The sequence below is a fragment of the Dermochelys coriacea genome, chromosome 6, assembly GCF_009764565.3.
Source record: "Dermochelys coriacea isolate rDerCor1 chromosome 6, rDerCor1.pri.v4, whole genome shotgun sequence".
Taxonomy (NCBI): domain Eukaryota; kingdom Metazoa; phylum Chordata; order Testudines; family Dermochelyidae; genus Dermochelys; species Dermochelys coriacea.
Genome location: NC_050073.1, coordinates 37,159,035 through 37,186,392, shown reverse-complemented (window position 1 = coordinate 37,186,392; position 27,358 = coordinate 37,159,035). Strand labels below are relative to the sequence as shown.

The following is a 27,358-nucleotide window of genomic DNA, read 5'->3' as shown; positions in this document are numbered from 1 at the left end:
CTATGGAGTACCTGCACTGGACATGTGCCTCACACTTACAAAATAAGTTGCGACATATAGCCTAACCATCTTTTCTCCTCACCAGAAAAGGTCCACCCTGACACCCACTGTGGGAAAGGTGAAAAAAACTCACTCCACTTCACCAGTGGTGAGAGGAAAATTGCTTCCCAGCCCCCATAAAAAGGAGCGACTAATGCAGTGTCCACAGCAGATCCTAACCAAATCTGATATTCACACCTCTTGGGGAGGAAGGGTGGGTGCTGCCTTGCCTGCTGCATGGAGAAGGGACTTCCCACACGCAAGGCTTGCACCTTTTAAGCCTTCTGCACCTCATATCCCCTGTTGGCGAGTCAGCACCACAAAACTGACCACCACCCACCTTTTTGAAGCAGTTCTGACCTCCTTCCCACGCCACCCCACCCGCCATAAAGCACTGATACCTTCCTTTGGCAAGCCCAGACAACATTCCCCCACTTAAAGTGTCGTGCTGTCACTTTTGTTGATCTCAGTTCTGGTAATTGACATCGTTATAATTGATTGTCTGAGTCACCTAGACACAGAGCTGTAAGACATTCTTTCATGAGTGGCCACACACTGAAAACTATTTCTTCTTGATACAGTTCTAAGGATTTCTATCCTCCTCGGTGCATTATGTAAAATACAGTGAAGAAGAAGGTCTGAACCACTGACCTCCTGAAGAGCAGTAGAAATTAATATTGAACTTTCATACATTTCTATGGAATTAAGAGCTCTGTGCAGACCACAGGCTGCAAAATGAAGCAAACAGAGCATTCAAGCAAATTTACCAGAGATTTTAGAACCTTTTCTGAAGTGCTGTATAATCTATTCAATCTAATCTAATCTGTTCTCTTGATTTTAATAAGTGCCCTGCTTCAATATTCCAAATTCTCTCTACTGGAAGCAGGGCACTTATTAAAATCAAGAGAACACTAATAATCCCAGTTCAAATGTTAACCTTTAAGTACGATCTTTCTTTATGGATCATGAAACTCAATGACTGTGTGTTCATCTTGGTAAAGGAAGACAAAGGCCAGCCCCTGGAAAGAATATGAATCAGCTAATTCGGAGGTACAGATACACGTGGGCATGATGAACAAGTGTCAGATTTAGAGCCACTCTGTGAGATATTTTGAATGCTTGAGAGTGAATGATAAAATGAGACAAATGGAATATCGTGTTTAGAAAATGAAATGAACCAAGAAGGAAATTAGTGCTTACGGGAAGGAAGATAATTTATGTAAAAAATACAGTGTGGGGGTTGAAAAGGATTTTTAAAGGGACTTTTAAATTTTTAAATTTTAAATTTTTAAATCCCTTCCCCTTTCATCTCTCTTTAAACTTTTCCAAGCATGCTATATGCAGAACTTTAAGAAGAAAGCATTAGCACATAACTATGTACTTTCTTTTCTAATCATTCCACTGCTGCTGTACCTCACCTATGTGGCAATATTACTCCCCAGATCTTCAGCCAGGGGGAAGGAGAAAGTGAACAGAAGAAGAAACTATTTTGCTCCTTCACTAAGGTCACTAGGTTAAATACTTTTTTAAGTGTTAAGAAATATTAGAAGTAAAATCTGTCCCTTACTGACCTGGTGGGATGAGTTATATCATATGACAGAAGCACAGTTGCCAACTTTCACGCAGTAAATAAGCACCCCGACTTTCACAATAAGCCAAAAATCAAGCTAATCCCATTTCAAAACAAGGCCAAAACAAGCCAATCCCTAAGAACCCCAACCCTCTATGTGCACCCCTGACTCTCTCCCCCCATTTGCCCCGGCTTGCCCCTGCTTGCCGGGAGCTGTTTAAAAAAAGCAACAAGCTGCAACAAGCAACAGGATACAAGCCAAAAACTAGCCAAGAAGCAACTCACAAGCCAATTAAGCCAAAAACAAGCCCAATTTCTGCGTTTTTTTCACGGGTTTGACATGTCTGGACAGAAGGTGAACTTCTTGAAGAAGATAGTACTTTTGCACTGATTCTACGAAAACAGACTAAAAACATATTACCTCTAAAAACCAGGAACTTAAAGTCAATAAAGATAATAACATAATCATGGAATGTAAAGTGAAAGCCTTCCAGTGTGACTGATATGAGGCAAAAGTGGCTTATTTCTTAGTTCTTGGTGTATTTTTTTTAAACATGCTGCAAGAGGTGGTAGTGCAGATGATGATGAAATAGAGTAATGGAACAAGATGAAATCTGGAAAAAATAGGATACCAACACACAATAGACAGCATTTTTGCCAGAGAATGGGGAAACAGACATCTGGTGCTGGACTTTTTCCCCCCTAAATGAAGAACTGAGAACTCCAGGAGTTCTCAATTAGTGTAGATATCTCAGTTTTATTGCCAGATTTTTCTGATAGGGCAAGTCTATACTACAATGTTGAGTCAACCTAAGTAACATCAACTTATAGCCACTATGGTAATTAAACTGCTTTTGCATGTCCACACTGCACTCCTTGTGTCGGCAGTGCGTGTCTTCACCAGGAGCACTTGCATCAATTTAACTGTCAGTGTGGGGCATTGTGGGATGGCTTCTCAAAGGCAGCAACCGTCAATGTAAGTAACGCAGTGTCTACACTGACACTAACTACATCAACGTAAGCACTATGCATCCTGTGGAGGTGGAGCTATTAAGATGGTATAGTGGGCGAGTTACATTGGTGGGAGTTGCATTTTATTGTAGACACTTACAGGGTTAGCTGCCTTACGTCGACCTAATTCTGTACTGTATTCCAGGGCCAATTATTTTAGGGTATATCGTATAATACTACAATCATTTTTTAATTTTGCCACAAGTAACGGTAGCAGAACAATAAGAATTATCTCATCATTAGATTTTTTTTAAAACTGTTAGAAAAAAAGCTTTAACTGTGACTGAAATATGGAGAGGAAAAATTCACCATGCAGCTCCTCAGATACAAACAAAGACTTTCACAAAAGAGCCAAACAGTATATTTTGCAGAGTGTGTGTGTGTGCAGTTTGAGTTGAGTTGGTGCTAATGCACACATGTGCTTGACTGCATTTCCCCCCTATTTTTAGTAACAGTTATACAGCTGAGTCCCAAAGCAACTGGCATACAGTATCCAAAAGCATGGTCTATAGAGGGAGACTGAATGATGGAGAGCACACAGTTTGCTATGTTGCTTAAATTATGTCACTGTATTTTTACTCAAACAAAACTAATCTAACAGCTGCTGTGTATTTTTGTTTACATGCTATATGTCAAATCTTATTGTCCTTAAGGTACTTATGAGAGATGTTTTAGCAGTCATTTTCTTAAATACTGATGCCTATCCGAATTTGGATTTTTCCACCATTGAACAGAATGACAAGCACACGATTGCTGTACTTAAAGCAATCTTTCACAGCTGCTTTGCTTTTTCAGTGATCCCATTAAATTGACGGCATATGCCTGTGGGGTCTACACTGTTACCATACTGCTGAACAAGATGTTGATTTGTACAAAACAATCTTATAGAACTTGGCTTTATTAGGGGAAAACAGTTTGTAGGTTATTCTTTATTTTAAACTGAGTAAAATATAATTTATGAACTTGTCTCTCTGTGACTGTTACTGCATAACTGGTTATGTTAATTGTTTAGATATGGGTGCATTCCATTCTGAAACTCAATGGTTAGTAGGCATGAAAACTATGAAGTACCCTTAGTTTCTAAAATGCAGCATGAGTCATGTCTTTTCTTAAACTGAATGATGTAGCTGTGCATTAAATATGCTGGCACATCTTCTGCTTGAGCAAGTGGACCGAAATGGTGTGAATTGTTAATGCCTTGCTGCTTTGGTTCACGGCTTGTGATTGATCATTTGTAACTATATCTACTCCTTGTTCCATGAAATCAAGTATGGATTAATGGGTTCATCAGATTTTTGGGTTAAATTGAGAGTGAAGAGGTACTGTGTGTAGAAATAAGAGTTGCCATGTTTGGGGCTGGCCTTGTAACAGCATGGAATCTAAAGGCGATATTCAAAACCACTTCACTCATCATACGCTTACTGATTCTGAATAGGGTCCATTTGCAGGGGACATTTTGGTAGTTTTCCAATACACTTTATGCCTCTCTCAACTTCCACCACCCTGCACTTTTTTTAAAAAAAACAGCAGAGGGTATAACAGGTCAATGTACAAAATTAATGTATTTAAATAACTTGCTATATAAAAGTAAAAATAGTCTGGGACTGAAATATTCAACCTTCCTCTCATGTTAGTAATTGTTGGTACCATCAAAATATCAAGTAATTCCAACTACTCTGAACTCAAAGAAGTGCTTGTTAGGTATTCAATACTATAACACACTATTTTTTAAAAATTCTATTGTATTGAATTAGGCCTCAAGACAAAGAAAAAGAGCTACACAAGCCTTTTAGTTAGCTTCTCAGTCCATTCCTATGCAATGGTGACACATTTTGCTAGACACTATGACATGACTTGTGACTTTTGCAAACAGGTAGCACATGGGACCACTGTAAATAAAAGCCAACAGCAACCAAAAGTGACAACTTATGATGGCCTACAAGAGAGTAATCGTGTTACAGTATCTCCTAATAACATGGAAGATGTTTGTCTCTATCATCCTTCCTACAAGGCTCACCATTTTTAATTGTTACAAAAGCCTCACTACACTTTGTGTATCATCTAACCATCCCTAATTACTTGTATCAATTCAAAGTGAAACATGATCACCAGCTTCCATAGCTCTATAACAATTAGTAAAAGCTACCTAACTTAACATAGCATGTACTAGTTTTCTTTTGAATAAATGAATCACTATAATTACATACTTATAATTTTTTACCTGTTCTTGTGAATACTTATATCACGGTAGTACTTAAAAAGATGTTAATGTGAAAGACAACCAAGTTAAAAAACAGCCTTAAACTCATACCTTTTAAAGCACAAAATTCAAGCACCAAAAATGATACATATAAAATTATTATAGTAGTTATATTCTCATTTAAAAGTTAAGATATTAAAAAGATTTAAAATCAAAATGTTAGAAGATGTTTTGTATTGTATTCATAACTGAATCTAACAATATCTGTCCTCATTTTTAAACTGTCATTCTGTTTACAGGCCTCTCTTGTCCAAATTTGTCACACACCATTACAGTAAATGAAGTTGAGTGGAGTGTATTGCATATATATAGGGTGTGAGATTATGTACATATATGTTAAAATACAGCAATAGATGTATGATGATGCAGTATATAGATGTTTAGTCTACTATCTATATAAGATTGTTCATATCTCTTATTTGATTAACATTTATTCTAACTGAAAATAACTACAATACAAACTTATAGCAGGCTAAAGCCTGTAAAAGTTTTAATTTTCTTGAATGTTTCATACCCAAGTTGTGCTGACTTCTCTGGCAGGCTATTGCAAATAATCTTGACTGAGGAAGAAGCTGCTTTTTTCAGATCTCATTTTAAAAGAGCTGTCTTCTTTTTTTACCTAATAAATGACTTAACACATTTTTAGCACTGAACAAACCTCCACTGGTTCAAAATTTTGATTCAGGCAAAGGTTCTAATGTTCAGATTCTTGTCTGATAGTTTTCTGAACTAGGTAAACCCATGACCTACTCTCCCTGTAAGCCTACTATTGTGTGAGAAGGATTCACAAGTCCTCTCCAGGAGCTGCAGCGCTCTCTGGGGGAGACCACACCCATGCTAGTCTTTTGAGGAGACTATAAAGCTCTCCCCAACTGAAAAATAGGCTTGGGAAGTGTGGGAGAGGAAGCTAAGGAAGGGTTTGTGCCTTTCTTTCCCATCCTTCCATCACTCTAAATGAAGTTCTGCATTCCTCCCCAGGAGCAGTTGGGAAAGGTATGGAACTCACTTCTGAATAACTTAGTTATGCAAAAAGAAAAGGAGTACTTGTGGCACCTTAAAGACTAACAAATTTATTTCAGCATAAAAGCTTTCGTGAGCTACAGCTCACTTTATCGGATCATCCGATGAAGTGAGCTGTAGTTCACGAAAGCTTATGCTGAAATAAGTTTGTTAGTCTCTAAGGTGCCACAAGTACTCCTTTTCTTTTTGCAAATACAGACTAATACGGCTGCTACTCTGAAACCTGTCATTAGTTATGCAGTTTTCCCTGTTGAGCTCTCCTAGACAACATAATATTCTTAGAAGACTCGTTTTATGTGAAATTAATGTCTTTACAGGAGCAATGAACCCCACAAAACACTACTACCTGGAAAAGTCAGAGAACAGCAACAGCAGTAAGATAAGGTTCTGCCAAACTAAGGTAAGCAGTCCAGCATCAGAGATTAATCGAAACTCTGTGAACCTCACAAAGCAATAATATTGAGATACCAGAAAATAATTTTGCCAGGCATTTTAGGTTACAATATAAATCAAGAGTGCAGACACTACCAGAAATTAAGCTTTCTTTCTTTTTCTCTCTTTCTCTGTCTTTCTTTCTTTCACTATCATTTAAATGCATCAAACCAAAATGCTCTTAGAATGTCAAAACTATCCTTTAAAAGTTCATCAAATGTCAACAGCCGTCTTTGTATTTAACTCATGCAATAAAAGTTTTCTCATTTTCCTTTCCTGAAGGTGGCACTGTTGTTGGTAATGTGTATAAGTGGATTCCAGTATTCTTAAATATATAATTTAAAAAATAAAAGGGAGAGGGAGCCTTTAAAAAGTTCAGATTCTAGCACTTAGAGGTCAGCCTGGTGTATCAGCTATAAATGTGATGTCAGATTACAATATTTTTCAAAACTATGTAGCATATAACATTTCTGGTACCTATGTTATATTAAAAAAAAGCTTTAGAAGGTCTTGTACAGATGCTGTCTATTGTATGTTTTTATTACTACACATTCTGCTGACAATTTATTGTCATACCAAATAGGCCTAATTCTCTATGTCATCGTAGACATTTTGAAAGTGAGTAAAATGCTACTTTCCCGATTTAGTCACATTTTCCACCTACTTTGAGTAGTAGAAAATCAGACCCAGTCATTTTTTCAGTGCATCACCAATATACGAGTCTCCAATACTAAACTTTTTGCAGATCACCTATGGCAGTTTGAGAGATAAAATGATACGGTCAAAAGATTTCACTGTAGAGAAAAGACATCACAATGACTAATTCAACAAACACATAGCTAATGTAGAAAGCAGAGTTCCCCCAAAAGAATCAGGATTAACCTTCAAAGCTATGGAGTCCAGTAGACTTTCATTGAATTAGCAGTTTAATTTCATATGTATCAAGCCTTTTAAAACATACTATATAGCAAGAAATGTACTCAGGTACAATAGCAGCCAACCTCTTGATGTTGTTAGACATAGTACAGTGTAATCCTCCATCCCCAACTGTGCCAAGTTTACACACATTGCAGCTGAGGATGGAGAGGGAAAAAGTGGTTCTAAGCCACTTTCCTGCACTGCCAAACCTGGGGCCAGCCAAGGCCTGAAATGGCCCCTGGTGGAACTTATGTCCAGGGTTGTGTCACCTCTTGTGTCTGCTGCACCAGCCAAAAATCTGACAGAACAGTGTGAGCTCTGGCCCATTCTTCCCCTCCCTGCTCCTGGCATACTCTCTGCACAGAGCAAGGGACTTGGGGATGTGTGGAGCTGGTTACACTGGCTTTGGACACCCAAGAATATCTCTGTGTAAAGGGAATTTGGGGGGCAAACCTCAGCTGCACCTTCAGGTCAGTTTTCCAGCTGCTCAATGCAGCTGACAGGGATTGAGGATTGAGCCCACAGTCTTATTTTTAAATGTAAATGTTGTTGTATGTCCTAGATTTTTTTTTTATATTTGCACAGTCAGCAGAACCCTATTTCCATTTTACCATACCATCCAAAGCTGCTCTGCATTAGTTAACAAGCTGTCCAGGGTCACTGCAGGTTCGCAATGTCTCTTAAAAAGAGACTTCTTCCTCAGCCAGCAGTGTCCCATAGAAGTCAACACTGTGCTGAAAAAGCTAAGAACATAAAAGTTTCTACAGACTTTAGGCTGCTCAAATTTTTTAATGTAATTATTTTAGATGAATATTAAACAAAGTAATAAGAAAAATGAAAGATTACATTGATATTGTGGACTAAATTTCTATAAGGTATACTGTACTGTACATCTATTTTAGAATTGTATTACAGATATATAATCACACATCACAAACATACTATATTGCATACAACAACTTTTACTGTGTTGTTGTTCAAGAAGGGCTGATAATGCAATGAAATTCTAAATATGTAAATGGAACAATATTATTAATTTGATACAAAATATATTTTAGAATTTTTCTGTGTTCTTTTAATGATATTATTTTGAAATATAATAAAATGTAAATAATAATAATATTGCATATATAACGCTAGAGTTTTCAATATGTTGCTGTCCCATGACATAGGCATCCTTTTGTGTTGCCCTTGGCAGCTACTATCTCATAATCTAGGAAAATGACTAAGAGACCAAAGCCCAAAGAAGTCAACAGAAATACTCCGGTTGACCTCAATGGGCTTTGGTATGGGGCCAATAAAAACACAGTAGGAAGGACAGGTTCCAGTTTTACAGGAAAATACCAAGGAACTAAAGTGTCAAAACACTTTTTACCAGACCACTAAGCCATCTCCTTTGGCCTAGTAAAGTATCCAAATTTTAAAATATTTTAACCATTTCTTTTCCCCATATGAAATGACTTGTTAGACCAGAATTTTCTTTAGAAGGCAGAAGAAAAAGGGGCTTGGAAATGGACTTTTAAATATAACTATAAATCAATGCTGTATTATAATTAGATGCAGAATTAGAAATCGTTTAATAACTTCCATTATTTGTCTATGAAGTCATCATATTTGTCAGGAGCCTGGATGATAGGCTCAAAACGAAACTCGTTTAGATAAAATTAAAAAAAATGTATGTTAACGGAACATTAAGGTTGAGAGGTTAATTCGCTCAAAAGTCAGAAAATGCCAGAGTTCAGCTTGCACATGCAACTTTAGCTTATGCTACTTATATGTATGCATTGCAAAAGACTATTTAATTACATGTTCACATATTATTTGTCAAATAATAAGGTTATTAAAGGGAAGCTGGTAGCAATCCCTATATATTTAGGTTGCCTAACACTTTCTGGTATAAAACATTCTTGTAACCTTTTCTTTGAGAAGCTTCAACACTGCATTATTTGCAGCAAACCTTTGATAGTCAGGTAAGGGCAATGCCGATAGGCTATTCTTTGTCCCATAAAATTCCATTTCAGAGATTCATAATTTTTAAGGACAGACAGGGCTATTATAATCATCTAGTCTGACATAAACTGTTCAAATCACCACCACTTCCCTACTCTTGCTTGTGTTCCTCTGGAAAATTTTGGCAGCATGGCAAAATAATAATTAAACATGAATAGTCTGAGGTTGGGTTGATACCACTGCAAAAGTACCAGCAGCACTACAAGCTGTTGTGGAAACCTGGGATTTGTGGAGTAGCTGTAGCGGAGGAATGCTGGAGGAAAAAGAATGTGGATGGGCTCCCTTGTCCTGGAAGAATAACATATCCCCAGGATCGAATGCCATCCTCTGGCAGCACCACAATGGGGCAGGAACCCGTCCTCCGTATCTCCTGAGGGCAGAAATAGAGAACACTAAGCCAGGCTCCTCCTGCACCAGCCACCTCCCAGACCCAGCAGGTCTTCCCCACTCTGGGATAATAGCCTTTTGCTACTGCCAGCTAATGTAGTTAGACCTGATCTCAAATACAAGCAGTCAGTGCCAAAATGCTGACTCAAACTATGATGATGCATAATGGGGGGTAGTTAGAGCATCTCATAATAGAACTAATTTTTACTTTTTTTCTCTTAAAAAAACTACAAAAACTTTATATTAAAATAATATTATTTAGGTTGCAAACTCAAGCATTTGTGCGTCCATACTGTGCACCCCTAAGTGGGGCAGGGATCCTGTGGACAAAACAGTATGTGATCATGTCATTAAAGACTGAATCATAATGTATATGTACAAGGAGCAGAATTAAGTTTGCATGAACAGCCATAAATCAGGCAATCCCAACTTGATTTTACCTATGTTATTCTAGCTTCTTTTTAAAAAATGATATTATACAATCTGAATTTTCATGAACTGTTTAGGGAATAGACGTGAGCAGTTCAGATTCATTCAAGGGACAAACAACTTTGTAGTTAGAGGAGGAGTTGTGCGACTGCATGAGGTATAGACTGCCTTGCTGATGCCAAGAACCCCTGAGGGTACACAGAAGAAACTATTTCCTATCGCTTCATTTTAATGCTGTCAAGTAAACAGTTAATAACATGTGAGAATCATATGAGGTTCTAATCTATAAAAGTGGCTCTGTAAATATTCTCATCAGTTATATATTTACTATTTCTCACTTTCATATCAAACATACTTAGTTTACTATTAAAAATATGGTTTTCCTAACTGCTAGCCCTGCAATCCCAACTTGGAATATGAAGACAAGTTGAGTTCTTTCTGGTTTGTAAATAATCACCTTTTCAAGCATCGCTTTTAAAAACTGTAACTTTTACATTCTCTTACTGTGTTTTTGTTTATAATTAATGTATTATTTATATAAGGCTCAGTCTTGAACTCTCCTGAGTGCCTATGCAAAGGAATTAGGGGGCATAAAGAAACAGGGGAAACTGTTGGGGAAACAGTTACCACCACGTACACACCAGTCTGAGCATTAGAGCCAGTCCAGAATTGCCAGTTCTTGTGATTTTATTGTGAACAATTGCAGGCAATTTACTGCAGACAATACATTTGTTGCAAGCAATATTTGGAGTTTTTCTTAAAGTCCAGCTGCTAGAGTCACATGATTACATAACAATCTCAGCTTTCTTAAAAAAAAAAAAGTTACAGCCTTTCTGGTTGCAGAGAAAAACTTGAGAATATAAATCCTAAAGACCCAGAAATTAGAAGGCAAATAAAAAAATCCAAATGTATTTTTAAAAATTTCATTATTTTTAAGCCAGTCTCAAGTTTTTGGGGATCTAACTCATTATTTTTAAGTGTTTGAGGCAATGTTGACAGTACTGTATCATAGAGGACTAGTGCATGTTACTTACTTCTCCCAGGAGCTGGAGGAAAGCAGGAACAAGTTTATGACTCTAGCTAGATTGTAAAACTGCACTTCAGCACACAGTGCTGTAGGTACTAGTAACACTTTACAAATATATTTTAGAACAGTTCCTGGCCTAGAAATTGACAAGACCACAAAAAAAAAAAAAGAGCAAAGGCGTTAGCAGACAAAATGATTCTCTATCAATAATGGAAGGCTGGGTAAAATAAATTGGATACAACAGAAAATCAATTATGAAAACAAAATACTAAAGATCATGGCAATGGTTGTACCAATGTATTTATTTTCTAGAGTATTTTCAATTTGTGGTGCAATTCCATGCACTTGTCTATATTAGAGATAAAAATATTAGTTAATTCCAGCCACCACTCTTTCTCTCTGAATTCTTTGCATTGGAAATAAGACTCCAAACACTTATCTGTTTTGCATACATTTCTACTTACCACTGCTGAGATCTTCCATTTTTGCTCCATGAATGTTGTACAGATGCTTTGCTGGTGAAGTAAGATTCATTCTTGTTGTGCAAGCATCTAAAAACTTCACAAAAACAAAACTGTCTCACTAAAGATGGTTCAAGGCTAAATCCTATTTAATGCAATAAAAAACTGCAGAACCAGTCTTAATCCAGTTTAAACCTCATACTTATATGAATTAAATAACAGCCTGAACACAGTGGTAAATTCATGGTATAAAGCTGTTGGACCTTTGATTCTTTCCCTGACCTAGACACATGGACAGACTAAGTACGAATTACTTAGTACTGACTCTAAATCCAGTAAATTGCAAATTTACAACAAGAAAGAAACTGAACATTCCATATTGTTTCTCAGAAAATCCAATTCTATCGAAGCAGGAAAAAAGGTGAAATCTTCAAAAAAATCTAGTGTGATAAATAATTTTCACAAAATGTGAAATAATTTGAAATACTGAAAAATAACAAAACGGCATACTTTTAAATAGATAGTGGATAGGACTGTCAACTATAGAGATCATTACAATTGTTTTAAAGGACAATGTAATTGGGACTTCAGATTTGTCACAGCATTTTTTATCAAAAATCACCAGGCAGTCATGGTAAATTTAGTAGAAGTTATGAGTTACAAGATTTACTGTGACCTCTCCATGATTTATGATAAAAAAAATGCTGTGACAAATGAAATTCATCTATTCCTCATAGGCCAGCATCCTTTTCCTCCTCCACTGCTGCCTCCTCCTCATCCCGCCAAGGGGCACCGACCACCTGCAGTGCCACCCTCTGCCCCTGCACTGCAACCTTACTCTTGGCACAGTGAGAAGGAGAGGCCTTGGAGGAGGGGAAGGGAGTTGGAGAGAAAACCCAACCCACTCTCACCCTGCAGCAGTGTCTCCTGTTCTGAGGGGCTGGGCCTGGCTCCTGGCTCCCAGCTTGCCCTGCACTCACCCCCACAGCAACAGCTTCTGCAGCTATTCTGGGAGTTGCAACCTGGCACACAAAATCACTGCGCTGTCCAGGTTTGGCTCAACCGCCTTTGATGGAAGGGTGGTCAGGCTAAACTCAAGCAGCATGCTACCCCACACACCAGGTTACAATGCCACTCACTGAAATTTGGCCTGGCCGCCACCCTGTCATGATAGAGGGGTAGCTGAACAAAACCTGAGCAGCGCTGTGAATCTGTGCACCAGGTCACAATGCTGGGGTCCAGTCCCACAGGACAGGAGGCACAGCTGCAGGATGAGTTTATTAAATTCACACAGACACAAGTCACCGACAAACAGGAAAATTATCATGACCTTTTTTTCCTTATGATGACAAACCTGCAGCTCTAAAGATAATTTATAATTAAGATACTACTGTTCATAAGAAAACCTAAGGGCTTGATCCTCAGCTGTTTCATCTCCCCCAGTCCTGAAGGCAGCCCTTATTGTTGATTGCTCTAACTTATGCAGGTGACATCTCTCTTGGCCCTCATGTCCTCAACCCATCTCAAAACTCGCCCTACATGGAAGGGAAAGCATACGGCATAAAGCTGGCTATGCAGGCATTACAGCACCAGAAATTCCCCCTTTTGTCAAGGGAATCATCAGTTGCTCCTTTATGGCAGCTGTAAGTCACCTTTATATCATTCCAGTGGTGCAAAGGAGACTTAACCTGGACTGTGGATCTGACCCTAAATATTTTGTCTTTCATAAAAAACAATTTGTGATATCATCATCAATCATTTGCATTACGTGAGGGCCAGGAGGCCCCAAAGGAGACTGGGGCCTCTTTGAGTATGCCTGCACAGCAATTTTAAACCTGTGGTTGGCCTATGCCAGCTGACTCAGGCTCAGGCTCCAGGGCTGACAAATCGTTGTGTAGACGTTTGGGCTCGGGCTGGAGCCCGAGCTCTGGGACACCATAAGGGTGAAGGGTCCCAGAGCTTGGGCTCAGGCCCATGCCCAACGTCTACACAGCAATTTTTAGCCCTGCAGCCTGAACCCCACAAGCCTGAGTCAGCTGACCTGGGCCAGCCAGAGTGCTTTTATCCCCGTGTAGACATACTGTCAGTGGTAGATGCAGTACATACACACATTACAAGACATTCTTCCACAAAGAACTCACAATTTCAATAAAGAGTACAAGGAAATATTATCATTCCTTAGTTAACTAAGCTACAGAAAAGATATTTGCCCTGTGTAAAATCGTTGGGTGTGTAGGCAGAGATCCTGGATCAGACTAGAGGTAAAACACAATGTGGCAATATCTTAAGAAGACTGAAGTGACTGAAGCAAATGGCTCCCTTTGGGTGATGGAAGAGTTTTGACACACCAGCAGAGGTGAAAACACCCCTGTGGTATTTGCTGCTGAAGGGAAGCTGTGGGGGCTGGCCTGCCTCTAATACTTTCTAAAATCATAATTCAAAGCTCTCAATATATGTTAAACTCTAGAAATGTAACCACTGTTTCATTTCATCTCCCATCCATAACTGAATAAAGAGGTTGTTTTTGTGTTAATTAATGTATGTCATTAGTACTAGGAAATTGGTTACTCTTTGGATATAATGTCCTGATAGTAAAGATAGAAGCTGTGACTGCAGTACAAACTCTATTATCCAAATGCTTTGGAACACCCTGGGGAAGTTTGGACAATTAGGTTGCACGTAATCAACAGTATTTTAAATTCAAATGAATAGAGATTGAGGGACCCTGTTTCAGAAAAAAGTCAGTTTTGGAAAATCAAAGCTGTACTATAGCATTTGTGTACACTTCTATGTGATTAATTAATATTCAGTGATTCCTTCCATTTCTTTCTAGTTTTTGTATATATCAAAAATAAATTGATGTTAAAAGAAAAGTGAACAACATAAAAATATTGCAGCAGTCTAGATTATGTAAAATACCTATGACATTTTCAACATCCTGTTGTAATTTCATTCTGAAGCAACGGGATATTGTGACAGGGTGTACCAGGCCTTCGCTGCCCCCCATCGGAGGCATTGCTACACTGACAAACCACCCAAGGAAAAGCATTGCCTAGGAAAGACGAATAGTGAATTTAGATGTCCAAGCACTGCCTAGAGAAGCCTCATACTGTCAGGACCAACAAGCTTACGGCTAAAGTAATCCTTGCATGCATAAACATGACTTGACTCGGGGGAGAGAGGTTATATTACCTCTCTATTTGGCAATAGTGTGACCACTGCTGGAATACTGTGTCCAGTTCTGGTGTCCACAAACCAAGGAGGATGCTTATAAAGTGGAATGGGTTCATAGAAGAGCCATGAGAATGATTAAAGGAGTGGAAAACATGCCTTATAGTGATTGAATTTCTTAAGTTTATCTATTTAGCTTAACAAAAGAAAGGTTGAGGGGTGACTTGATCGCACTCTGTAAGTACCTACATAGGAAACAAATATTTGATAATGGACTCTTCAGTCTAGAAGGCAAAAAGTATAACAAAATGTAATGGCTGGAAGTTGAAGCTAGCCAAATTCAGAATGGAAATAAGATGTATATTTTTAACAATGAGGGTAATTAACCATTGGAATAATTTACCCAAGTTTGTGACAGATTCTCCATTACTGGCAATTTTTAAAATCAAGATTGGATTTTTTTAAAGATAAATTCTAGTCCAAAAAGTAATTATTCTGGGGAAGTTCTATAGTCTGTGTTATATAGGAGGTAAGACTAGATTATCACAACGGTCCACTCTGGCCTTGCAATCTATGATCCTCCAGTGGATGGAGGGACTGGGAAGAGGCAGTGGCCAATCAGACCCCACTAGGTAAGATAAGAAGGCTTGTCTGCTTCTTCTGAGAGAGAATGCTGAGTGACGCTGGGACAGGAGAAACAAACCCTGGCTCTAACCCAAAACACCCAGACCCAGGTTGGAGCCTAACAATCAGACTGTATCTTCAGTAATAGTTTGTGACAAACTGTTTATTTCGTTGTGGAGTTTAAAATCCCAGGCATGTTTTAGTTGAATTTCAATTAATTGTTACAGGACTAGAAAGAGGTTCACTGCACAAGACACCTTGCTTATGATGAGTTCTGAAAGATATACAATGGCAATCTCTTATCCTTGAACTTTCAGATAAAAGCCTTCCTTTGTCCTAAAAACAAAAATCATGTGCAATTAAGAGTTTCATGTGTTTCAGGAATGGTTCTTGGAATCAGCAGCTTCATCATCATGTATGTGGCTTTTTATGGATACTGACATGGATTCCAAGAAGAAAGTCTATAATCAGCTAGAAAGATTTTTATTAAACCAGATTCCGCTTTGTGAAGAAGACCAATTCTTAGATTTATTTTCATTTTGTTTTTTCTTGTGATCTCTGCAGTGCCCTCTCATGGCCCATCACATCACATCACAACTTGCCCAGCCTTGGCTCTCCACTGATAGTTTGCTGCCTCTTGAGTGGTAGTGGCACTTTAGCCCTCTGGCCAAGACACATATAAGTCCTACCCCTTCAGGAGTGTTACAATCCAAATGAAATTAGAAACAAAAAAACAGGATTGTCCAATGACCTTCTGTAGCACCTCACCCTTTTATTCAGGTCTTGTCTTCAACAGTCCATACGTCAGCCAGTTATCAATGGTTGGGCCACCCCTTAGAGCAGGAGGATCATCCAACCAGCAAACTAGCTTAGTCTCTGGGCTTCAGCCAGACTTCTCTCACATCAGGAGAAGCAGCACTCTGCTGTTCTTCCTAGGCAGTCTTGGACTGGGCTAGATCTTCTCCTTTTAGCTCCCCTATCCATGTCTGACGTCTGCTGTAGGTATAGAAGGGAGGGATAAATTGGATCCAAAGGCTTTCATTAAACATCTCATTGCCAGTATGGGGGCCTATCTGCCTCATCACATGTCCTTATTGTTTCCAAAAATCACAGCATCTAAATCATTACTAGAATGCTCCAGATTTGTTTGACCTAAAGATCTGAGAACTGAATATTAAAAATGTCTCCACATTTTTCTTATTTTCACAAACTTTTCTGAACGTTGCCTGAAAGTGTGATAGGCTAATCAAGGCATTTAGTATTGACAAGATCTTGACTGTCTGAATCTTATTGCCTACCTACAAAATAGTTGCTATTGACAGAGGGAAACTGTGCTTTTCTTTGAAATGTGTAACCTAAAGGAGTTCTCATGGAACTCCTGGTCTTCAAGATACCAGCTGCTATTACATCAAAGATCTTGGCTGTCATAAATCTTGTTCATCTTTGTTTAATGCTAGATGGGTTCTACCAATGACCTTGGCCATGCTCCAAGGATTTTGTGCTCCTCCAGCAATGCACAGAGGGCAAAAAAGACATGTTCAGAATTCCTGAGCAATCCTGGGCATAATTTAAGTTTTGCTGGAGGCTGAACATGCCCACAGGATTAGAGGAAAGAAAGGTGAAGAAGTACCATTTGTGGCAGTGTCTTCAGACCCATCAATTCAGCCCCCTTCCTTTAGGTCCTGTACGAAACATATCTTGGCTTGACCTAAGGATCTTTTCCAATGTATTTAAAGTGTCCTGGATTTGTAAGAATGGTATTTATAAGCCTATTAATCAAACAAGGCCTAAAAGTTTGGTTCCTTTACATACCACTATAACTGAGGCTCACACACTATTGCTTCTGCATGCAAGGTCAAATCCTAAACTATACTTACACTGCATATCTGCATCTTCCTGCTGTTTTCTAGTCATTTCTCATAGCTTTTATAGAGATCCCATCCATGATTTGTATATCATGCTGGAACAGGTTTGTCATACCCAAATTCCCAAGCCCTGTTGAAAATACAGTGGTATTTCTCCAAGCATCTGAGCCATCATCATGCATTCAGAAGACAATTCTATGGAATTGCTCTCCCTCACTATGCCAGAAACCAGTTACTTTTAACTTTACAAATAGTATAAGTGGCAAAAAATAAATGTATAATATTAAAAATCTTTAAGATTTAATAATATAAGGTGTTGAGCATCATATGGGTAAGACAATTCATTAAGAAATTACAATCTTTTGTGGTGTTCTTTTAAATATTATCAGTATGCAACACATACTTTATTAAGAATGCATGTTTTAATACCCAATGTTCCTTTTTTTCAATCTGTACAGTAACCACAGTACTTAAGCATATGAACTATCTATAGTTCTGGAATTGTGCAATAGTGTGCAGTGAATGCAAATTTAATGTTCACTAAAAAGGTGAATCACTCTAGGAATTGTGTGACATACGCTGAAACGGTCACTGAAATGATGCCAGTGAAATTTCCTGTCATTCTCTGAAAGAAAATAGCATACAAGTTACTTTAAAGATGACAGAAATGGCAATACTTTGACCAGGTGAAATTCCCTGTTCATGGAACTGTTGAAAAGAAACAAGAAGAGGAAATACTGAAGACATTATTCATCCATCATGCCCATTCCAGGTCATCCAGGTGACCTTCCTTTTTCAAAGTGCCCATATAGAAAACCAGGGCTTGAAATAATGACCTTTTTTCTACCACTGTGGTAAAAATTGTAAAAAAAAAAAAAAAAAAAAAGTGTCCAGTTATATTAGTTCCATGTTCAACTGTAACAGTAAGCCACATGTCTTGCTCCAAGAGCAGAAACATTCTGCAACTGTCATCATGCACCAGACTTGTGTATGTCTACACTTCGAGCTTGAAGGTATAATTTCCAGCTCTAGGAGACATACCCATGGTAGCACTGATTGAGCTAGCTCGCTAAAAATAGCGTAGCCATGACAGCACGAGTGACAGGTCTATTTTTACCATACTAATGATTAGAGCTAGTATGTCTCCTCAAGCTAGAAATTATACCTTTGAGCTCAAAATGTAAACAAACCCTTAGAAGCATATGTTTCTCTGCCAAATACAATGAAATGGAAGAAATAATGAAAACTCATAATCCACAAAGCTTTGTATTTCCTTGCTTTTTCTTTCCTTCTTTCATTCCCCAGCGCAAGTTAGAGTAGCTTCAGGACTGCTGTAACATGGACTGGAAGATAACAGTTCAGAAGGGGCTGCACCACCAGCCAGGATTGTCAAGTACATTGTACTCCAACACCTTAGCTGCTGCCTAAGGCAGGTTTAAGTTTGGAGAGATGCAAAGGGGATTTAGTAGTTGAGTATATAGTCTATATTTAAAAAATGCCTTCTGCGGATTTCATCCTGAGTTTGGTAAACAGAATTAAATGTTTGTATAAGTCATTAAAGTCAAAGAAACATTGTATGTATTCTTTAGTTAAGACCTCATAGAAACTACTGAGTTCTAAATTTCCAGAAAGCTGCCCTTTGGTAAGAAAACAGTTGCAAACTTGTCCAGCATATGTCCTATAACAGGGGTTCTCAAACTCGGGATCATGAGGTTATTACATGGGAGGTCGCGAGCTGTAAGCCACCACCCCAACCCCACTTTGCCTCCAGCTTGTATAATAGTGCTAAATATGAAAAAAAAAGTGTTTTTAATTTGGGGAGCGAGGGGGTCACAGAGGCTTGCAGTGTGAAAGGGGTCATGAATACAAAAGTTTGAGAACCACTGTGACTGTATACAGATTCAGGGTCTGCAGTGTCTGGAAGCAAGGCCTGCAGCAGAGCCAGTCTCCAGGCAACATAATAAACACAGTCGGCCTGTAGTAAACTGCCTGATTGGTTACATAGCCTCTCTCAGGGAAGGACTGCCTTCACACCACAGCAGAAGCTAAAAAAAGATGAGAATATCAGAGGCACATGGCCCACACAGGAACCAATGCAGTGCTTTTTGCATCCAATGGCACACTTAGAACTGAAGTATTCTGCATGAAAGCATCTCTTCAAGTGACCTCTAGAATTGCAGTCTCTCTCATTGGGGCCCATGTCAGTGCTTCTACATAGCTGAGCACTTTGAATCATTTTGCTGCTGTTACTTCTAGAGGAGTCCAAGGCTCTGAAGTTCCTGCCTCTTTGAAAACAGCTCTGACTGTTTACACTCTGAAAGGCAGATACCTGAACCAAAGTGTTCAGATTCAATAGATGTGAAGACAGTCTGAATTTAGAACAATAGGGGGGATGCAGTAATTAGAGTTAAGACTGTAACATATTTTCAGCTACCTAGATTAAAGTTCACTTTTTGCTATTTGTCAGTTTTGTCTTGTATATTATAAATGAGAATTATGTGAATGATGTCTTGCAAGGATAGTCTTGCAAAGGCAGTTAATCACATGGGATCAATTTATCCTTGAAAAATAAATCAAGTTGAAAATTCACTATTTACCTCAAGCATCAGCAAATCAGAAATATAATAGATCATAACAGTCTCTAAAGGTTTCTTAAGTGAAGAGGGAAGATAAATATAACACTTTTTAATCAAAGATTAACCAAAGTAAATATAAAAGCTTCTCTGACAGATTTAACCCTTTTGCTACTCACATTTCCCCTCCCCCACCCTTAGTAACCATTTTATTCCTGTGTTTTCAATGGAGCTTGAAATTAATATGGTTCTTATGCTTCAGCATCATAGAATGGAATCAGCATAGCTCTGAACTGAACTGTTAACCTGTATTCTCTTTCTTAGGTCTAGTCCAGTGATCAAAATTCTTTTTGATCTGGATCCTACCCACATATTGTTTGTTTTTAAAATTTGGCTGGACAAACAACAAAATAAATGCATTTTATCAAGAGGATAATCCTTCAGTTATGAATTTTAGGTCCAAACTCTGACCTCTTAAAGAGTGCTGATTTACTTTCCAGGGGATTTTGCTACCTAGATGAATCTCAAATAGGCAACAGTGAATGTTGAAAGTCATATTGAAAGAATGTTGAAAGACTATAATTGGTAAAACTGGTTGTAAATCCCAGCACCAGCTACTTTTATAGGATAATTATGAACTTTAGATGGCAAGTTCTTTAAGACAGGGCATGACTATTTTATCATATGTCCTTACCGTGCTTAGCACAACAGGACACTGATTAGGATATGTAGGTGTTACTAAAATACACCATAATAAATAAAATAAATAAATAAATAATAGAGTATTTTCCAAAAGAATTGTGAAATCAGAACGATTCCTAGCCACTTGACAAGCCACAAATCACATGCCCGTCCTCGACTTTTTATTCTGAACTTCAGAATATCCTCTTTTTAGATTCTAAAATGACCTCTTCACAAAACGACCAAATCACACAATTTGAACAATTATGAGGAATTGAGATGAGATGAGATCTCGCAAGTACACCCTAGCCTTTTATAGCATTCAGCTCTTGCAGACAGAGACAAAGCAGCTCTTTAATAATGGTGACATTTCCTTAGTCTTGATATATATTCTCTGTTATTGCTGAAGGGGCTGAATTATTATTTTTCTGTTGCAAATAAAGTCATTATATAAAAATCTAAGAGATGAATTGATAGATATTATATAAATATTTGAAAAAATACTTATTGATAATTTAGATGTTTTCTGCATTTTGAAGCTTGTTATGTCTTTAATATTTTTTCTTTCCTTTTGCCAATTTTCCAAATATCCTTATTTCTAGTTTGTTTTAATTTTGAAATGTACCTGGATAGGCTGTTTATTTCATTGGTCCAGTTCAGAGGGAGGATAAGAAAAAAAAAACCAATAAATTCCTGAATGAGTTAAAAATGCCTACTTGGCATGCCCGATCAGTAGATTTGCTGTTATAAGGTAGCAGTGCCTCTACAGGAGGTCCACATAGTGGATAAATGAAAATAGGAGGATTTTACACAATCTGATTAATCTGGCTTGTGGATAGCTGAGATACAGCCAATAGCAGTGACATTTCTACCCTCATTCCTTATTGATAAACATCTCTCAGATTAGAAAAGAGATGGTCACTACTGGTGTCATGGTTGGAGAGCAAGATGGAGGAAATATTCTAGATCCCTGGGCAAAGATTGCAGCAGATGTCTGATGGGGTCAACCCAATATCTGTGGGGTGGACCCACTTCCCCATGGTGGATGAAGGCTAATGAAAGTCCTATGAGAGGTGGATTCATCCACGGGAGCAGGATATCCTCATGGCTTTAAATGTGGTTCTATTCTGAAAAGTGACCATGTACTGCGGCACCTTCTTGCTCAACAGATTATTCTTCATGCATATTTAGTCCTATTTGCTTATTTTAGAGACAAGTAAATTTTGATAGTTTTTTAAAATTACATTAGCCATACTGGGAGCTGGATTCTATTCCTTCTTTTATATCAACAGAATTGTTTACTCAGTTCCAATCAGCTATACCTGTGCAAATCACTGAATACAATGTGACTGCACATATAGCATCCCACAGTAGGAGTTGTACAAACGTGGCATGCACCAGTACTGGCCTCCCCCGGCCAAGTGTCAAGAAAAGGCTATTTTCAGTTCTGATCAGGGATCTATAGGACTCCCACCAATAGACTTTTGCCTGAAAGAGGAAATGGATCAGAACTTTTCTTCATAGCGTTGGCCCACCCTCTGTTAGACCATTTTTACCCTTTTCAGAAGTGTCCAAGCAGTTTGTACATGTCTTGACATATTGGTTTTTCTGTTCCTGGAAAACTATGTCACCAAGGTCTTGCAGCCAGGAAGTTAATATGGCCCTAAGTGTTCAGAGGTTTATCCATTATTTAACAATATTTTCTCATTTTAAGCATCTTCAACTTTTAATTTTTTAAGGGAGTATTATTAAGATAAAGGTTGACCAACTTCTGACACAGCTGAACCTTGCTGGTTTTTTAGACGTGACTCCGTCAGGCTTCAGACAGCATAATGGCACTGAATAAGTCCTGTTTAATATGGTTGATTTCCTGCTGGCAATAGGGTGGGAAAAACGTAGAAGTGGCAATTCTTCAACAAAAAAACTTCAAAAACAGACTCCAACGAGAGACTGCTGAATTGGAATTAATTTCCAAACTGGATATAATTAACTTAGGCTTGAATAAAGCCTGGGAATCGATGTGTCATTACACAAAGTAAAACTATTTCCCCATGTTTATTCCCCCGCCCCCACTGTTCCTCACACGTTCTTGTCAACTGCTGGAAATGGCCCACCTTGATTATCACTAGAAAAGGTTTTTCCCCCTGCTTTCCTGCAGGTAATAGCTCACCTTACCTGATCACTCTCATTACAGTGTGTATGGTAACACCCATTGTTTCATGTTCTGTGTATATAAATCTCCCCTCTGTATTTTCCACTGAATGCACCTGATTAAGTGAGCTGTAGCTCACGAAAGCTTATGCTCAAATAAATTTGTTAGTCTCTAAGGTGCCACAAGTACTTTTTGCATGTTAACAGTTCATTAAGGCACTCTAATTGGTCCTGTTTCAAAGAGGACTTGATCAAAGCACATTAATGAATTGCGAATATGCATCAGTCACAGGGTCCACACAGACAGTTAGTTCACAGCTGGCTAGTGTAGGAAGATTCAGACCCCAGCTTGCCACAAAAGAAATATTTATATATTTATATAGACAATCCCTAAGTACCTGAATTTTTGCTACACTTTTCCTACAGTCTTTTTTTTTTAAAAGGGACCCAATGGAATTCAAAGGAATTCATAAATCAGAGAGGATGGAATGTCAATGCTCCAGTCATCCAATCTAATGCCCATTGCGCACAATGGCAATCTTTCCAGAGACTTCAATAGGAGGTGAATTGGGCTGTATTACTGTGAAAAGATATCATCTACGTTTTCAGACTTATTTAAAAGATAACATGGAATAATGATGGAAATCCTGAGAGTGTGATCTATAGATACTGTCTCTCTTGAAAGCTACCAATGCACTTATGGATTTGCCTGATTATTTAAGTATTTGTTGTTATAAGAGCATACATAAAGAGACCACATTAACCCAGAAACTATTAAATTGCCAAGAAAGTCTCGAGGAAAAGGATTTTTGCTTCTGGTGTATTTTTAGGAGTATGATACTGTATAATTATGCCATTTTAGTAATTTAAGACAAACTATATTGTACACTTTTTCTAAAATGTTAAACCAAATCTATAACCTAATCAAATAATTATTTGGAATAAAGAATAATTAATATGGAGGAATGAGGCCAATTTTTTTCCCAGGAAACTTGGGCTGTTTAATAAACAAAGTTTACCGTTTCGATTTGGTCCTGTGCTGCAATAATCTCATAGCCATCCTGCCCTGAGCAATTTTTAAACACCAAAAACCTCAGTGAGGACTTCTCAATAAGTTTCTTCATGCGGTTGGAAAGGACAGGCTTGGTTTTCCTTCTCTTGGCACCAGTAGGAAGAACTAGACCATTCATCGTCCAAGTTACTTTCTTCATTAATGACAGATGGTCTGGAAGAAAAGAGGGGAAAAAAGTAAAGTACATATTTGGCTTTAAAATTAAAAATGGACACATCATGCTCCCCTTTCTCTATTATATTAATAATACACATTGGCCTGTCTCCATGTACATGCTGGTATTTTCTGAAATACTACCACACGCTTCCCACTAACCATGACATAAGCTGTAGCAAGCTGTCTCCACTGATAGCCTGCATAAATCATCATTCCTGAAGGGAACAGATGTTCAGGGTATGAAAGAGTAATACCACAATTTAGTCATAATTAAAATTCACCCTTAGCATGCTTCTATCGCCGATCAGAGGAGTATTTACCTTTTCACCTACAAAAAAATTGCTTCCCATCTCTTCTGCTTCAGGAAAATTAAGCCTGTTCCTTAACTTGTACAATTTTTGAGTTCCATATCTGACATTGCATCCCATAAAGGATGCTATTTTTCCTACTTAACAGTTGATTTCCTTGCATGCTTAAAAGGATGACCTCTACCTAGTGCCACGGCACAGAATATATTTGCAACTACATGCAAAAGCTTGAACCCTTACTGGAGTTGCCATACAGGAAAGTAAATTGTAGAAAATACATTGCTACAGATTAAAACCAGGCCAGTTAACACACTATTTTTGTCAGTAATAGTTTAGTCTCATCTACACATTTTCAAAAATAGAGTTCAGGGACTAAGCCATTTAACTCCCATTGATGTTAATAGGAGCTGCGTGACTAAATCACCACATATCACTTTGAAAATGTAAGGATCACATTGCCATTATTAGTGCTGGATAACATGTTAAGTGAATGCCACTGTTCTTTCTTTCAGAGAGTGGGTTTCAATTCACAAATCTTTAACATCATACACATTAGATTTATTCCATTATGGAATATATAGCGCATGTCAACATGTGCTTGTTTTCATTAAAATTACAATAATAAATTGGCAGCGCTTCTTGCTGCAATCTGGATTAGTTCTAGAAGACACACTCCCTTTTTTCCCCTCAAAAACATAGCTATTTACAGTGCAGCTGGAAAGAGCCTCATTTATTCAGGGGTTCTGTTTCCCAAATAAATATCCTCAGTGGGTACCTGTCTGTAGAAATTCAACTGCTCCAATTCTGTAATATGGGTCAGATCCTCAGCCACTTTACATGGGGTTGACTCTGTTGACTTCAGCAGAGCTACAATGATTTACAGCCACTGAGGATCGGACTCTATAAAACCATCCAATCTAATGATGGTCACTGGGTGGCATTTTGGAATGTTTGTTCTCAGCCTAGAAGTCAATTTCATTTTTTAAAGTTTTGGCAGTTCTGAGCAGTTTCTATTTTCTGCCTCACATTAATATCCTGCCTCCCTTTAGGAAGTTCCTTACATTTCTGGCAGAACTCATTAATTTCCTGTTTTTCCCACTTATAAAACTGCCATCCTAAGGCACACACATCAACTCATGTTGCGAAGTGGGATAGTCTTGGACCTTTTGTTTTCACTGTGAAAATCGATCCAGATTTGGCCAAGTTATGAGCATATGCACATGCGCTGAGCTTGTTAGAGGCTTACTGCTATATCTCCCAACACTCCACCTGCTGTGAGTAGGCCCTAGCCCCACAGCACTAGCCCCTTCATGCCAAATGCACTGTTCATGCATCAGCCCCATGGAGCTTTATAAATGCCAACTACACTCAGCCTCTTACAGGGTGGATATGCAGCAAAAAGTCCAGATAGGACATAGATGAATCATCAATAGTGGCTCCCATCCCTTCAGCCTAGGGGAAGGTGTGCTGGGTTGGAGGCAGGAGGAGATCTTCCCCTGAAATTCTGTGACTTCAAAGCCCTTATTATTGAGTAAGACCTCATACTCCTACCTTAGGAGACAGTCAAGTGTCATTCCTCCCTGCAAATGGCAGCCACTTCCCAACCACCCCCCTCATGGTCTGAGGTCATTCTGCAGGCACTGCCTCACTTTTCCTCATCTTCAACTCAGGGCCCCTTAAATCAAACTACCAACAAACTCTTTCTGGTTCAGCCATGCTCCTTCTTGGGGCTTGATCTATTAAAATAACAAAATTATTCCCACATAAAGTTCTCCAATTTCCACTAACTGCATACTCCCACCGAGGATCTCTCAGTCTTCTCTACCTGGAGCTTGTGCTCCCTGCAACTGAGGGCAAAAAGGATGGAACAAGCCCAACTGTCCTTCAGTTCCTTCAGCAATACAGAATTCAGATGGAACAGAACTCTGTAGGACAGCCTGCAGCTAGCTGATGAGGTGTACCATCAACTTAAATGTTTCCTGTAATATATAAGCTGTTGCTGATGTGGAATCTAATAGAGCCCCTGTGAATGCTATTCTCTGAGTCAGCAACAATGCTTAACTTTTCTTTGTTGATCTTAGGACTCAGTGTGGTAAAAAGATGTTAGATTATGTGAATGGAATCATTCACCTGCTACAGTGATCTTCCTCAAATGAGCCAATTGTCGAGGTATGGCTATACCTGGATCCCTTGTCTCCCTAGGTGAGCTCAGAGCTGCTACAACTACCAAGCACTTGAAGCGCACCCTTGTTGCTGCTGAAAGACCAAAGGGCAGGACTCTGTATTGGGACTGGGATACTCCCTCTTGGAATCTGAGGTATTGCCTGTGTGCCAGATGTATCAATATGTAAAATTATACATTTTACAGTCTTGTAGACTGAGACCTGTGAACCAGTCTTCTGGGATTTACCAAAGGGATTATGGAGGCCAGTGTTACCATCCTGAATTTGAATGTGGATGAATCTGTTGAATCTCTTCCTTCTTCAGAATTAGAAAATAATGAGAGTAAAAACCTCTTCCTCTGAATTTCAGGGGCACTTCTTCCACTTCTTGCTTTAACTATATCTTGTATGAAGGATCTCTGGAGAAGGGAAGGGAAAGGCGATAGGAAAGGATTGAAATTGAATTGAATACCCCACATTTATAATTGCTAAAACCTAGCAGCTTGAGATCATTTGACTCCAGGCATTTTAAAAATAAAAAGGTGGTTTCCAATGGGGCGTAGTTCTTTCAAAGATTCTTTTGGCTCTCAACAATGGCATCAAACTTGCTGCCAGGTGAGGAACGTAGGGTATGCTGTAATGAAGGAAGAGGCAAATGGCCTTCTGCATTGGCATTTCTGCTTCTTTTTTAGCATCTCTGATGATCATTGTGGGTTATAACAATACATGGAAGTCTTTTAGAGTGAATTTTCTTCTAGGCCTATTTTCTCCTACGGGCTAGCAGGCAGACTCCCAAGGAATGGAGACCAGCTCTCAAATCTTTCAGAGAGTGCAAAGCTTCATCAGTTCCTTCACATGTCATGACCTTCAAATGTTGTCTCCTTCAGTATTTCTGAAGATTTTAGCCAAGAAGCCCCTATGTATAGTGATGAAGGTGGCCACTGAGCATGCTGCAATATTGGAGACACCTAACACAGCGTGTAGCAAAGTATGAGCTACCAAATGTCCCTCAGGTACAACAGACTTTAGTT

The 27,358-nt window shown here is 38.5% G+C and overlaps 1 protein-coding gene across 1 annotated transcript in view; it reads right to left on the bottom strand.

The window, feature by feature from the left end:
• The window catches only part of DCDC1 (doublecortin domain containing 1), a 421,814-nt gene that overhangs the window by 331,263 nt on the left and 63,193 nt on the right, over positions 1-27,358 (bottom strand). Inside the window, 2 exon segments of the mRNA XM_043516908.1 lie at positions 11,568-11,661; positions 23,649-23,854. Of these exon segments, the coding sequence (XP_043372843.1) occupies positions 11,568-11,661; positions 23,649-23,854 (300 nt within the window).